Source organism: Carcharhinus amblyrhynchos, unplaced genomic scaffold (assembly GCF_965287045.1).
Source record: "Carcharhinus amblyrhynchos unplaced genomic scaffold, sCarAmb.v2.hapA scaffold_432, whole genome shotgun sequence".
Classification (NCBI taxonomy): Eukaryota; Metazoa; Chordata; class Chondrichthyes; order Carcharhiniformes; family Carcharhinidae; genus Carcharhinus; species Carcharhinus amblyrhynchos.
The window spans coordinates 6,082-21,028 of NW_027650172.1; the positions used below are offsets into that span (position 1 = coordinate 6,082).

General features: G+C 52.4%; 1 protein-coding gene across 1 annotated transcript; it reads left to right on the forward strand.

The window, feature by feature from the left end:
• The first annotated feature begins 2,858 nt into the window (after positions 1-2,858).
• Positions 2,859-13,909, forward strand: LOC145339373 (beta-2-glycoprotein 1-like). Its single transcript, XM_080183817.1, has 8 exons — positions 2,859-3,058; positions 6,130-6,285; positions 10,229-10,420; positions 11,223-11,334; positions 11,430-11,506; positions 12,997-13,176; positions 13,477-13,674; positions 13,764-13,909. The coding sequence occupies exons 1-8, from the start codon at positions 2,983-2,985 to the stop codon at positions 13,853-13,855; spliced, it is 1,083 nt and encodes a 360-aa protein (XP_080039943.1). The 5' UTR covers positions 2,859-2,982; the 3' UTR covers positions 13,856-13,909.
• The last annotated feature ends 1,038 nt before the right edge of the window (positions 13,910-14,947 follow it).

A 14,947-nucleotide genomic window follows, 5' to 3' on the forward strand; every position in this document is an offset into this window, starting at 1 on the left:
TACGGAGACTGGAACTGTGCACGGTGCTCCCAGTGTGGGTCTAACTGAGGGATACAGAGACTGGAACTGTGCACGGTGCTCCCAATGTGGGTCTAACTGAGGGATACGGAGACTGGAACTGTGCACGGTGCTCCCAGTGTGGGTCTAACCGAGGGATACGGAGACTGGAACTGTGCACGGTGCTCCCAGTGTGGGTCTAATGGAGGGATATGGAGACTGGAACTGTGCACGGTGCTCCCAGTGTGGTCTAACCAAGGGATACGGAGACTGGAACTGTGCACGGTGCTCCCAGTGTGGTCTAACCGAGGGATACGGAGACTGGAACTGTGCACGGTGCTCCCAGTGTGGGTCTAACCGAGGGATACGGAGACTGGAACTGTGCACGGTGCTCCCAGTGTGGGTCTAACCAAAGGATACGGAGACTGGAACTGTGCACGGTGCTCCCAGTGTGGGTCTAACTGAGGGATAATACAAGATAAAGATAACCTTTCGGTCTTTTCAATTTCTGTTTCTCCAGAAATAGACTGCAGTTGGTTCTGAGGTGGTATTCTCTATTAACAAGAGCAATCAGCTTTTAATTGCGATCCCCAGTGCATCAGCAATCTCTCTATATTAAACACAATCTGGGTCAGCAAAGATTCCCTCTGTGATAACTATCACCTGTTCAGAATATCCTCCTATCCTCACAGTTCAATATTCTGCACTGTTCCAACACTTAAAATACTTTCCACTTCAACCACCACCCCCTCCCTCCAATAGGGGAACAGGCTGCCCGGTGTCTGAGTGTAAATGGGGGAGAGGTGGGTGAGGGGGTTAATCCCCCCTCCCTCCGATAGGGGAACAGGCTGACATCACTACTTGCCTGTTTCCAGTCTTACGCAATCTTAGGGGTCAACAAACTACCAAATATCCTGCTTACAGTTAACAACACAAACAAAGCTATCAGCACTGAGAGTCAGTCCAAAAGATTTGAGCTCCATAATCCAGGCTGACACTCCCCCCGGTGCCAGTACTGAGGGAGTGCTGCACTGTCGGGGGTAGATGTATATACTCTAGGATTTGAGCTCCATAATCCAGGCTGACACTCCCCCCGGTGCCAGTACTGAGGGAGTGCTGCACTGTCGGGGGTAGATGTATATACTCGAGGATTTGAGCTCCATAATCCAGGCCGACACTCTCCCCGGTGCCAGTACTGAGGGAGTGCTGCACTGTCGGGGGTAGATTACTGAGGGAGTGCTGGGGGAATTCTCTGACCTTCTCTCAAGGGCTGATTATCACTTCTCACTGCGCTGTCCTCAATTTTCTCGCCTACCCATACACCCCAAACTCCCACAGGTCGGTTCAGGGGCCTCCCTCTTAATTAAGTGTCAGAGAGATTCTGGGTCATTTAATCTATTCAGGGACTAACAGAGAGTCTCATTCACCTTGTTCCAATTTACAGAGCACAAAATCAACAATTCAGGCAGCGACTGTTAGCTGTGTGTCGAATCTTGGTTAGACCCACACTGGGAGCACCGTGCACAGTTCCAGTCTCTGTATCCCTCGCTTAGACCACACTGGGAGCACCGTGCACAGTTCCAGTCTCCGTATCCCTCAGTTAGACCCACACTGGGAGCACCGTGCACAGTTCCAGTCTCCGTATCCCTCGGTTAGACCACACTGGGAGCACTGTGCACAGTTCCAGTCTCCGTACCCCTCGGTTAGACCCACACTGGCACCACTGTGCACAGTTCCAGTCTCCGTATCCCCTCGGTTAGACCCACACTGGGAGCACCGTGCACAGTTCCAGTCTCTGTATCCCTCAGTTAGACCACTCTGGGAGCACCGTGCACAGTTCCAGTCTCCGTATCCGTCAGTTAGACCCACACTGGCACCACTGTGCACAGTTCCAGTCTCCGTATCCCTCGGTTAGACCCACGCTGGGAGCACCGTGCACAGTCCCGGTCTCCGTATCCCTCGGTTAGACCCACACTGGGAGCACCGTGCACAGTTCCGGTCTCCGTATCCCTCGGTTAGACCACACTGGGAGCATCGTGCACAGTTCCAGACTCCGTATCCCTCAGTTAGACCCACACTGGGAGCACCATGCACAGTTCCAGTCTCCTTATCCCTCAGTTAGACCCACACTGGGAGCACCGTGCACAGTTCCAGTCTCTGTATCCCTCAGTTAGGCCCACACTGGGAGCACCGTGCACAGTTCCAGTCTCCGTATCCCTCAGTTAGACCCACACTGGGAGCACCGTGCACAGTTCCAGTCTCCTTATCCCTCAGTTAGACCCACACTGGGAGCACCGTGCACAGTTCCAGACTCCGTATCCCTCGGTTAGACCCACACTGGGAGCACCGTGCACAGTTCCAGTCTCCGTATCCCTCAGTTAGGCCACACTGGGAGCACCGTGCACAGTTCCGGTCTCTGTATCACAGAGTTGCACACAAACTCTCTCTCTCTCACACACACACACTCTCTCTCAGACACTCTCTCTCACCCTCACACTCTGTCACACACTCACAGTCCCTCTCACTGTCAAACTTTCTTACACATGCACTCTCTCACACACGCACTCTCTCACATGCTCTCTCTCACACACACTCTCACACACGCACTCTCTCACATGCTCTCTCTCACACACACTCTCACACACACTCTCACATGCTCTCTCACACGCACTCTCTCTCACATGCACTCTCTCTCTCACACACGCACTCTCTCTCTCACACACGCACTCTCTCTCTCACACACGCACTCTCTCTCTCTGACACGCACTCTCTCTCTCTGACACGCACTCTCTCTCTCACATGCACCCTCCCTCTCTCACACGCGCTCTCTCACACACACACTCTCTCACACAGTTTCAGTGACGCACTCTTTCTGGCCCATGTCACAGAGATCGATGTTCACAGTGTCAGACCATTGACCCAGTGTCCCCAGTGCTAATCTGACAGAGATCGTTGGACTGTCACTCCTTCCGATCATTCCCCAGCATGGAGAGTCTGTACCTCTCCGTGTTCACATTCCTGCTCGCACTCTCTGTCGCAGAACCTAAAAAAGATGCAACAGGTAAGGGAATGGATTCACCCTGCATGTGTGACAGAGTGTGTGTGAGACAGTGTGTGAGAGAGAGAGAGGGAGAGAGTGTGTGTGTGAGAGACAGAGTGTGAGAGAGTGTGAGAGAGAGTGTGCGAGAAAGTGTGAGAGAGTGTGTGAGTGAGTGTGTGAGAGAGTGTGTGTGAGAGTGTGAGAGAGTGTGAGAGAGTGTGTGAGAGAATGTGTGTGTGTGAGTGTGTGTGAGAGAGAGTGTGAGAGAGATTGTCTGTGAGAGTGTGAGAGTGAGAGTGTGTGTGTGAGAGAGCATGTGTGTGAGTGTGAGACTGTGAGAGAGTGTGTGAGTGAGAGTGTGTGTGTGAGTGTGTGTGTGAGAGAGAATGTGTGAGAGAGTGTGTGTGAGTGAGAGAGAGTGTGTGTGAGAGAGAGACTGTGTGTGTGAGAGAGTGAGAGAGAGAGTGTGTGAGAGTGTGTGTGAGAGTGAGAGTGTGTGAGAGAGAGACTGTGTGTGTGAGAGAGTGTGTGAGTGTGTGTATGAGAGAGTGAGAGAGTGTGTGAGACAGAGTGAGAGAGTGTGTGAGAGTGAGTGAGAAAGAGTGTGAGAGAGAGTGAGAGAGTGTGAGAGAGTGTGTGAGAGAGACTGTGTGAGAGAGGGAGTGTGTGAGAGAGAGTGAGAGAGAAAGTGTGTGAGAGAGTGTGAGTGTGTGAGAGAGTGTGTGTGTGTGAGACTGTGAGAGAGTGTGTGAGTGTGTGTGAGAGAGTGTGTGTGTGAGAGAGAGTGTGAGAGAGTGTGTGTGTGAGAGAGTGTGAGAGGGAGAGTGTGTGAGACAGACTGTGAGAGTGTGAGAGAGGGAGTGTGTGTGAGAGAGTGTGTGAGTGTGTGAGAGAGTGTGTGTGAGAGACTGTGAGAGAGTGTGTGTGAGAGAGCGTGTGTGTGAGAGAGTGTGAGAGAGTGTGTGTGTGTGTGAGAGAGTGAGAGTGTGTGAGAGAGAGTGAGAGACAATGTGTGAGTGTGTGTGTGAGAGAGGGAGAGAGTGTGTGTGAGAGAGTGTGAGAGAGAGTGAGTGTGCGAGAGAGAAAGTGTGAGAGAGAGAGTGTGTGAGAGAGTGTGTGTGTGTGACAGTGTGTGTGTGAGAGAGAGTGTGTGAGAGAGTGAAAGTGTTTGTGTGTGTGTGTGTGAGAGAATGTCTGAGAGAGACAGTGTGTGTGTGTGTGTGTGAGAGTGTGTGTGTGAGTGTGTGTGAGAGAGTGTGTGTGAGAGACAGTGTGTGTGAGCGTGTGAGAGAGTGAGTGTGTGAGTATGTGAGAGAGTGTGTGTGTGAGAGAGTGTGTGTGTGAGTATGTGAGAGAGTGTGTGTGTGAGAGAGTGTGTGTGTGTCTGTGTGTGAGAAAGTGAGTGTGTGTGTGTGTGTCAGAGAGTGTGTGTGTGTGTGTGTGTGTGTGAGAGAGACAGTGTGTGAGTGTGTGTGTGAGAGAGACAGTGTGAGAGAGTGAGATAGAGTGTATAACCCCCCGAATATAACCTCCTCTGAATATAACCCCTCCCTCAATATAACTCCCCTCGATATAACCCCCACCCGCCCCCCATCTCAATATGGTCACCTCTCCCTGTCCTAGGAGTGTTTGATGGGGGGACAGTGTAGAGGGAGCTTTACTCTGTATCTAACCCCGTGCTGTACCTGTCCTGGGAGTGTTTGATGGGGACAGGGTAGAGGGAGCTTTACTCTGTATCTAACCCCGTGCTGTACCTGTCCTGGGAGTGTTTGATGGGGACAGTGTAGAGGGAGCTTTACTCTGTATCTAACCCCGTGCCGTCCCTGTCCTGGGAGTGTTTGATGGGGGACAGTGTAGAGGGAGCTTTACTCTGTATCTAACCCCGTGCTGTACCTGTCCTGGGAGTGTTTGATGGGGGGACAGTGTAGAGGGAGCTTTACTCTGTATCTAACCCCGTGCTGTACCTGTCCTGGGAGTGTTTGATGGGGACAGTGTAGAGGGAGCTTTACTCTGTATCTAACCCCGTGCTGTACCTGTCCTGGGAGTGTTTGATGGGGACAGTGTAGAGGGGGCTTTACTCTGTATCTAACCCCGTGCTGTACCTGTCCTGGGAGTGTTTGATGGGGACAGTGTAGAGGGAGCTTTATTCTGTATCTAACCCCGTGCTGTACCTGTCCTGGGAGTGTTTGATGGGGACAGTGTAGAGGGAGCTTTACTCTGTATCTAACCCTGTGCTGTACCTGTCCTGGGAGTGTTTGATGGGGGGACAGTGTAGAGGGAGCTTTACTCTGTATCTAACCCCGTGCTGTCCCTGTCTTGGGAGTGTTTGATGGGGGGACAGTGTAGAGGGAGCTTTACTCTGTATCTAACCCCGTGCTGTACCTGTCCTTGGAGTGTTTGATGGGGGACAGTGTAGAGGGAGCTTTACTCTGTATCTAACCCCGTGCTGTACCTGTCCTGGGAGTGTTTGATGGGGACAGTGTAGAGGGAGCTTTACTCTGTATCTAACCCTGTGCTGTACCTGTCCTGGGAGTGTTTGATGGGGGGACAGTGTAGAGGGAGCTTTACTCTGTATCTAACCCCGTGCTGTCCCTGTCTTGGGAGTGTTTGATGGGGGGACAGTGTAGAGGGAGCTTTACTCTGTATCTAACCCCGTGCTGTCCCTGTCTTGGGAGTGTTTGATGGGGGGACAGTGTAGAGGGAGCTTTACTCTGTATCTAACCCCGTGCTGTCCCTGTCTTGGGAGTGTTTGATGGGGGGACAGTGTAGAGGGAGCTTTACTCTGTATCTAACCCCGTGCTGTACCTGTCCTTGGAGTGTTTGATGGGGGACAGTGTAGAGGGAGCTTTACTCTGTATCTAACCCCGTGCTGTACCTGTCCTGGGAGTGTTTGATGGGGACAGTGTAGAGGGAGCTTTACTCTGTATCTAACCCCGTGCTGTACCTGTCCTGGGAGTGTTTGATGGGGACAGTGTAGAGGGAGCTTTACTCTGTATCTAACCCCGTGCTGTCCATGTCCTGGGAGTGTTTGATGGGGACAGTGTAGAGGGAGCTTTACTCTGTATCTAACCCTGTGGTCTTCTATCTGACAGGTGACCCAATGGGAGATGTTCGCTGTGCCCCTCGGAGTGTGGTACTGGCCATGCGGAGAGGCCAGTCATGCTCAAAGTCCTGCGTTGATGATCGGGACTGTCTGAAGCGACAGTGTCTGTGCGACGGGGCTTGTGGTCTGAGCTGTGTTTCCCCCAGTGAGTCTCTTCTCGGTCATGTGCCACGGCCCCTGGTCGATCAGACTGTCAGTGTTTGCTGGTGGTGATTGGGGCAGGGGCAGAGGGATGGGTTGGAGTCACGTAGGTTTGTCTTTCAGTCAATGTGCGGCTGCCTCAGGGATTGAGGGAGCAGAGTGTTGTGAGGCAGACGGGTGGATGTAGGCAGCTGACGGAGTGAGATGTGTTACTGGAGGATTTTTAAAATACTTTTGTGGAATATCGTGTTATTCTGTAAAGGATACTAACTGCCCATTTTTTACATGTGTGTGTCTGTGTTTACGTGTCTGTATGTGTACACGTATGTCCATGGTGTTTACACATGTGTGGTGTTTACATGTGTGTATGTGTGCACCTGCGCAAGGATATTTTGGCCCTGGAGGGAGTGCAGAGGAGGTTTACTAGGCTGATACTGGAGTTGAGGGGATTGAGCTATGAGGAGAGGCTGAATAAACTAGGCTTGTACTCGTTAGAGTTTAGAAGAATGAGGGGAGATCTCATTGAGACGTATAAGATGATGAAAGGGATGGATAGGATAGAGGTGGAGAGACTCTTCCCGCTCAAAAAAGACAGTAGGACTAGGGGGCACAGCCTCAAGATAAAGGGGAGGCGGTTTAGAACGGAGTTGAGGAGGAACTTCTTCACTCAAAGGGTGGTGAATCTCTGGAATTCTCTGCCCGTTGAAGTGGTGGAGGCTGCCTCGCTAAATATTTTTAAGAAGCGGGTTGATGGGTTCTTGATAAGAGAGGGGATTAAGGGTTATGGGGAGAGGGCGGGAAAGTGGAACTGAGCCACAACAGATCAGCCATGATCTTATTGAATGGCGGGGCAGGCTCGAAGGGCTAGATGGCCTACTCCTGCTCCTATTTCTTATGTTCTTATGTTTACACGTGTGTGTGTGGTGTTTACATGTGTGTATGTTTACACGTGTGTGTGGTGTTTGGGTGTGTGTGTGTACGTCTGCGCGTGTTTATACATGTGCATATCATAGAGTCATTGAGGTTTACAGCATGGAAACAGGCCCTTCGGCCCAACTTGTCCATGCCACCCTTTCTTTTAAGCCCCTAAGCTCATCCCAATTGCCTGCATTTGGCCCCTATCCCTCTATACCCATTGTACCCATGTAACTGTCTAAATGCTTTTTAAAAGACAAAATTATACCTGCCTCTACTACTGCCTCTGGCAGCTCGTTCCAGACACTCACCACCCTCCTTGTGAAAAAATTGTCCCTCTGGACACTTTTGTATCTCTCCCCTCTCACCTTAAATCTATACCCTCTAGTTTTAGGCTCCCCTACCTTTGGGAAAAGACATTGACTATCTAGCTGATCTGTGCCCCTCATTATTTTATAGACCTCTATAAGATCACCCCTCAGCCTCCTACGCTCCAGAGAAAAAAGTCCCAGTCTATCCAGCCTCTCCTTATAACTCAATCCATCAAGTCCCGGTAGCATCCTAGTAAATCTTTTCTGCTCTCTTTCTAGTTTAATAATATCCTTTCTATAATAGGGTGACCAGAACTGTACACAGTATTCCAAGTGTGGCCTTACCAATGTCTTGTACAACTTTAACAAGACATTAAATTTAACAAGACATCATTGTTTTGTAACTGGTCGGCGCAACATCGTGGGCCGAAGGGCCTGTTCTGCGCTGTAATGTTCTATCCCAACTCCTGTATTCAATGTTCTGACCAATGAAACCAAGCATGCCGAATGCCTTCTTCACCACTCTGTCCACCTGTGACTCCACTTTCAAGGAGCTATGAACATGTATCCCTAGATCTCTTTGTTCTGTAACTCTCCCCAACGCCCTACCATTAACTGAGTAAGTCCTGCCCTGGTTCAATCTACCAAAATGCATCACCTCGCATTTATCTAAATTAAACTCCATCTGCCATTCGTCAGCCCACTGGCCCAGTTGATCAAGATCCCGTTGCAATTGGAGATAACTTTCTTCACTGTCCACTATGCCACCAATCTTGGTGTCATCTGCAAACTTACTAACCATGCCTCCTATATTCTCATCCAAATCATTAATATAAATGACAAATAACAGTGGGCCAAGCACTGATCACTGAGGCACACCGCTGGTCACAGGCCTCCAGTTTGAAAGACAACTCTCTACAACCACCCTCTGGCTTCTGTCAAGAAGCCAGTTCTGTATGTGTGTTTACACATGTGTGTGTTTGTTTACACATGTACATGCGCATTTACACATGTGCTTGTTTACATGTTTGTTTACACATGCGTGTTTACACATGTGCATGTGTTTACACGTGTGCATGTGTAATTGCACGTGTGTATTTACACGTGTGAATTTACACGTGTGCGTGTGTTTACACGTGCATGTGTGTTTACACACGTGCACGTGTTTATATGCTTGCATTTACATGTGTATGCATGTGTTTACATGTGTATGTGTGTGTTTGTGTGTTTACATGTGTGTGCTTACACATGTGTGTGTTTACATGCATGTGTGCTTACATGTGTTAGTGTGCACTTACATGTGTATTTACATATGTGATTGCACATGCCTTTGCGTGTGTGTTTACGTTTGTTTGTGTTTGCGTGTTGAGTGTGTACTGGTATAGTCACTGGCCACATAATCCAGAGAATACTCTGGTGGAACTGGGTTCAAATCCCACAACAGCAGTCAGTAAAGTCTGATCTGAATAAGAATCTGGTGTGAAAGAAATCACACAATGACCACAAAAGCATGGTCGATTGTTTAAAAAATAACTTGTCTTGGTTTTGGAACCTGCCATCCTTACCTGGTCTGGCCTACATGTGACTCCAGATGCACAGCAAATGTGATTGCCTCTTGAAATGGCCTAACAAGCCACTCAGTTCAAGGACAGTAAGGGTTGGAACATAACTGCTGACCACACCCAGACCCTAATGACTGATCAAATCAATAAATTAACTGTAAATGTTTAAAATTTGCATGAAGAGATAGGGAGGGACTTGCTATTTTCAGCTGTTAGATTTCCGAAAGTGGAGATTCCGGCGTTGGACTAGGGTAGGACAGTAAGAAGTCTCACAACACCAGGTTGTCTCCCTGATACACTGCAGGAAAGGATGTCCTGAGGCACGGTACATTGGGGAGATCATGCAGACACTATGACAGCGGATGAATGAACACTACTGGACAATCACCAGGCTGGAGTGTTCTCTTCCTGTTGGGGAACACTTCAGTGGTCACGGGCATTCGGCCTCTGATCTTCGGGTAAACATTCTCCAAGGCGACCTTCACGACACACGACAGCGCAGAGTCGCTGAGCAGAGACTGATAGCCAAGTTCCGCACACATGAGGACAGCCTCAACCGGGATCTTGGGTTCAGGTCACACTATCTGTAACCCCCATGACTTGCCTGGGTTTGCAAAATCTCACTGTCCTGGCTTTTCCCAAAGGTAGGGGAGTCTAAAACTAGAGGGCACAGGTTTAAGGTGAGAGGGGAGAGATACAGAAGTGTCCAGAGGGGCAATTTTTTCACACAGAGGGTGGTGAGTGTCTGGAACAAGCTGCCAGAGGCAGTAGTAGAGGCGGGTACAATTTTGTCTTTTAAAAAGCATTTAGACAGTGACAAGGGTACGATGGGTAGACAGGGATATGGGACAAATGTGGGCAATTGGGACGAGCTTAGGGGTTTTAAAAAAAGGGGCAGCATGGACAAGTTGGGCTGAAGGGCCTGGTTCCATGCTGTAAACCTCTCCGATTCTATGATTGCAGAGGGGAGGTGACTTTGATCGACCAGGTGGTATAAAGTTAATGTAGTGTTTGCAGTTTTTCTTTGCACAATATTCCCAGATTGTTGGATGCAGTGGGCTGGGACAGAGTGATGGGGTGGGGTGAACGGGACTCTCTGCGTGGGAGAGACTGCGGAGAAAGCTGCCTAACAATCTCTCTCTCTCCTCTTCCCATCCAGACCGTCCCTGCCCCTGGCCTGTCAGTGTGGACAATGCCAGGGTCAAACTTACCTCGGGCTCCCAGCCCACGTTTGGTCAGTGGCTGGACGTGGGCTGTCTGCCTGGCTTCAGGATGTCAGGAGGACTGACCGTGTCTGCACACCGCTGCCAGGCAGATCGTAACTGGAGTGGTTCCATACCAACCTGCAAGGGTGAGTCAGCAGAGAGAGGCTCAACACCCAGAGGATTCAGAAACTGAGGGACAGGGTTCAGAGGGAGGGGCAGGGTCCAGAGGGAGGAAGTGGCAGGGTTCGGAGGGAGGAGGGGCAGTGTTTGGAGGGAGGAAGTGGCAGGGTTCGGAGGGAGGAGGGGCAGGGTTTGGAGGGAGGAAGTGGCAGGGTTCGGAGGGAGGAGGGGCAGGGCTTGGAGGGAGGAGGGTTTGGAGGGAGGAGGGTCAGGGTTTGGAGGGAGGAGGGTCAGGGTTTGGAGGGAGGAGGGTCAGGGTTTGGAGGGAGGAGGGGCAGGGTTTGGAGGGAGGAGGGGCAGGGTTTGGAGGGAGGAGGGGCAGGGTTTGGAGGGAGGAGGGTCAGGGTTTGGAGGGAGGAGGGATAGTGTTTGGAGGGAGGAGGGGCAGGGTTTGGAGGGAGGAGGGGCAGGGTTTGGAGGGAGGAGGGGCAGGGTTTGGAGGGAGGAGGGATAGTGTTTGAAGGGAGGAGGGGCAGGGTTTGGAGGGAGGAGGGGCAGGGTTTGGAGGGAGGAGGGGCAGGGTTTGGAGGGAGGAGGGGCAGGGTTTGGAGGGAGGAGGGATAGTGTTTGAAGGGAGGAGGGGCAGGGTTTGGAGGGAGGAGGGGCAGGGTTTGGAGGGAGGAGGGGCAGGGTTTGGAGGGAGGAGGGATAGTGTTTGAAGGGAGGAGGGGCAGGGTTTGGAGGGAGGAGGGGCAGGGTTTGGAGGGAAGCAATGATGGAGTCAGACTTGGCGTTAACCGATCTCACCATGTCATTCCAATGGTGTAGAAGGCGGAGAGGTGGTGGTTCGATGTGGGGAGCCCCCGGTGATATCTGAGGGTTTTTACCAGGTATTGGAGGACAGTCCGGGGCACACTGTGCGATACAGCTGTAAACCAGGGTAAGTGAAAGAGACAGCACTGTAGCCAAACTCTTCCCAGCTTCTCCCCAATCCTCACACTGACACCTCTCCTTATCTCACTCCACCCCTCACAGATATCGACTATACGGTGCAGAATCCAACAGCTGCCTAGAGAATGGGATCTGGGCCCATGCAGCCCCCACCTGCAAATGTGAGTCACCCTCTGTTAGCCCGAGGCTTGTGGAGGTTTCCAAGGGACAGTCTACGTTTGTCACTCATCCAATCTCTGAAACTCCCTCACTGTGGAGAGTAACTGTGCACGGTGCTCCCAGTGTGGGTCGAACTGAGGGATACGGAGACTGGAACTGTGCACGGTGCTCCCAGTGTGGGTCGAACTGAGGGATACGGAGACTGGAACTGTGCACGGTGCTCCCAGTGTGGTCGAACTGAGGGATACGGAGACTGGAACTGTGCACGGTGCTCCCAGTGTGGGTCGAACTGAGGGATACAGAGACTGGAACTGTGCACGGTGCTCCCAGTGTGGGTCTAACCGAGGGATACGGAGACTGGAACTGTGCACGGTGCTCCCAGTGTGGGTCTAACTGAGGGATACGGAGACTGGAACTGTGCACGGTGCTCCCAGTGTGGGTCTAACCGAGGGATACGGAGACTGGAACTGTGCACGGTGCTCCCAGTGTGGGTCGAACTGAGGGATACAGAGACTGGAACTGTGCACGGTGCTCCCAGTGTGGGTCTAACCGAGGGATACAGAGACTGGAACTGTGCACGGTGCTCCCAGTGTGGGTCTAACCAAGGGATACGGAGACTGGAACTGTGCACGGTGCTCCCAGTGTGGGTCTGAGGGATACGGAGACTGGAACTGTGCACGGTGCTCCCAGTGTGGTCTAACCGAGGGATACGGAGACCGGAACTGTGCACGGTGCTCCCAGTGTGGGTCTAACTGAGGGATACGGAGACTGGAACTGTGCACGGTGCTCCCAGTGTGGTATAACTGAGGGATACGGAGACTGGAACTGTGCACGGTGCTCCCAGTGTGGTCTAACCGAGGGATACGGAGACCGGAACTGTGCACGGTGCTCCCAGTGTGGGTCTAACTGAGGGATACGGAGACCGGAACTGTGCACGGTGCTCCCAGTGTGGGTCTAACTGAGGGATACGGAGACTGGAACTGTGCACGGTGCTCCCAGTGTGGGTCTAACCGAGGGATACGGAGACCGGAACTGTGCACGGTGCTCCCAGTGTGGTCTAACTGAGGGGTACGGAGACTGGAACTGTGCACGGTGCTCCCAGTGTGGGTCTAACCGAGGGATACGGAGACTGGAACTGTGCACGGTGCTCCCAGTGTGGGTCTAACCGAGGGATACGGAGACTGGAACTGTGCACGGTGCTCCCAGTGTGGGTCTAACTGAGGGATACGGAGATCGGAACTGTGCACGGTGCTCCCAGCGTGGTCTAACCGAGGGATACGGAGACCGGAACTGTGCACAGCGCTCCCAGTGTGGGTCTAACCGAGGGATACGGAGACTGGAACTGTGCACGGTGCTCCCAGTGTGGTCTAACCGAGGGATACGGAGTCTGGAACTGTGCACGGTGCTCCCAGTGTGGTCTAACCAGGGGTGGTGGGAGTATATGGGGCAGATGGGTTTCGGGGTCTGACTGTGTCTTATTTGTGTATCGTAGCAATCTACTGTGCACCCCCATTGGAGATAGAGCACGGTGTACTGGTGGCAATCGAGAAAACCCGTTACAGAGTGGGTGAGACAGTTTACTATCTCTGCAGGAAAGGTTACGTCACTGAGGGGTCCAATGAAGTTAAGTGCACCAACCAGGGCACGTGGACCACTAAACCTCTCTGTCAAGGTAAGTGGAGTGCCCTCACACCCTCACCCACAGCAAGTCAGACTCCCATCTCCCTCACTACCCACTCTCTCTGACACACTGTCTCTCTGTCTCACTCTCTGTTTCCCTCTCTCTCACACACTCTGTCTGTCTCTCTCTCTCTCCCTCTCTCTCACACTGTCTCTCTGTCTCCCTTTCTGTATCCCTCTCTCTCTCTCTGTCTCCCTCTCTCTCTCACACTCTCTGTCTCTCTCTCTCTGACACACTCTCTGTCTCTCTCTCACACTCTGTCTCTCTCTCTCACACTCTCTGTCTCTCTAGCTCCATGCAGAGTTGGTGTGCACCGCAGTCGGGTCTGGTACCAGGGTAGGAAGGTGTGGATCAGCACGCTGCCCGGGAGTAAGGTCAGACACCAGGAGGAATTGGAGTTTTACTGCTTGGCCGAGGGACAGAATTGCAGCTACCGAGTGAAGAGCCAGTGTGTGAATGGCAATCTCCCCATTCCCCAGTGTTACCGAGGTAAAACCCAGGGACCTTGCTGGGGGCGGTGGGGATTGGGGGTGGATACTGTCGGGGTGACTAACTGCTGCGTATTTACCCCCTCACAGAGTCCTCCTGGGTACGTTACAGTCTGTTCCACTGGAAGGTGATCTCGGAGCTGGAGGAATGCCAACATACACCTGTCACAGTGTCTCCCTGAATCCATCCCTTCCCAAACACTCATCCCCAACCCCCAATCTCAACAAACTCCCCGTCTCCCTCGATCCCCCACCCTCTCCCCGTCTCCCTCGATCCCCCACCCTCTCCCCGTCTCCCTCCATCCCCCACCCTCTCCCCGTCTCCCTCCATCCCCCACCCTCTCCCCGTCTCCCTCCATCCCCCACCCTCTCCCCGTCTCCCTCCATCCCCCACCCTCTCCCCGTCTCCCTCCATCCCCCACCCTCTCCCCGTCTCCCTCGATCCCCCACCCTCTCCCCGTCTCCCTCCATCCCCCACCCTCTCCCCGTCTCCCTCCATCCCCCACCCTCTCCCCGTCTCCCTCCATCCCCCACCCTCTCCCCGTCTCCCTCAATCCCCCACCCTCTCCCCGTCTCCCTCCATCCCCCACCCTCTCCCCGTCTCCCTCCATCCCCCACCCTCTCCCCGTCTCCCTCCATCCCCCACCCTCTCCCCGTCTCCCTCACTCCCCCACCCTCTCCCCGTCTCCCTCGATCCCCCACCCTCTCCCCGTCTCCCTCGATCCCCCACCCTCTCCCCGTCTCCCTCACCCCCACCCTCTCCTCGTCTCCCTCGATCCCCCACCCTCACCCCAACTCCCTCACCCCCACTCTCTCCCTGTCTCCCTCATTTTGATATGAAGACTGCAAATTTACTGAATAAACTAATATAACCAAACACGGCTCAGAATGATTAACCATGGGAAGGAGAGGGAAACAGAGAAAGGAATACAGAGAGGGGGAGACAGAGAGAGAGAGAAAGGGAGAGAGAGAAAGAAAGACAGAGAAGGAGAGATGGAGACTGAGACAGACTGGGAGAAAGACAGAGAGAGAGACAGAGAAAGACAGAGAGAAAGAGACAGAGACAGAGAGAGAGAGACAGAGAGAGAAAGAGAGAGAGAGACAGAGAGAGAGAGAGAAAGGAATAAGGAGAGGGTGTGATCCCATACATCATACTGTTAATGTTCGGAAGAGGGCAGCATTGCTTAATGTCTACATCACACCTTCAATAATTAGTGAGAGAGAGGGGAAATAAGAACATAAGAAATAGGAGCAGGAGTAGGCCATCTAGCCCT

Coding starts and splice junctions, on each gene's coding strand:
- LOC145339373 (XM_080183817.1), top strand. CDS start 2,983: ATGGAGAGTCTGTACCTCTCCGTGTTCACATTCCTGCTCGCACTCTCT. Junction 10,421..11,222: donor TTCCATACCAACCTGCAAGG/GTGAGTCAGCAG, acceptor CCAATGGTGTAG/AAGGCGGAGAGGTGGTGGTT. Junction 13,675..13,763: donor CATTCCCCAGTGTTACCGAG/GTAAAACCCAGG, acceptor ACCCCCTCACAG/AGTCCTCCTGGGTACGTTAC.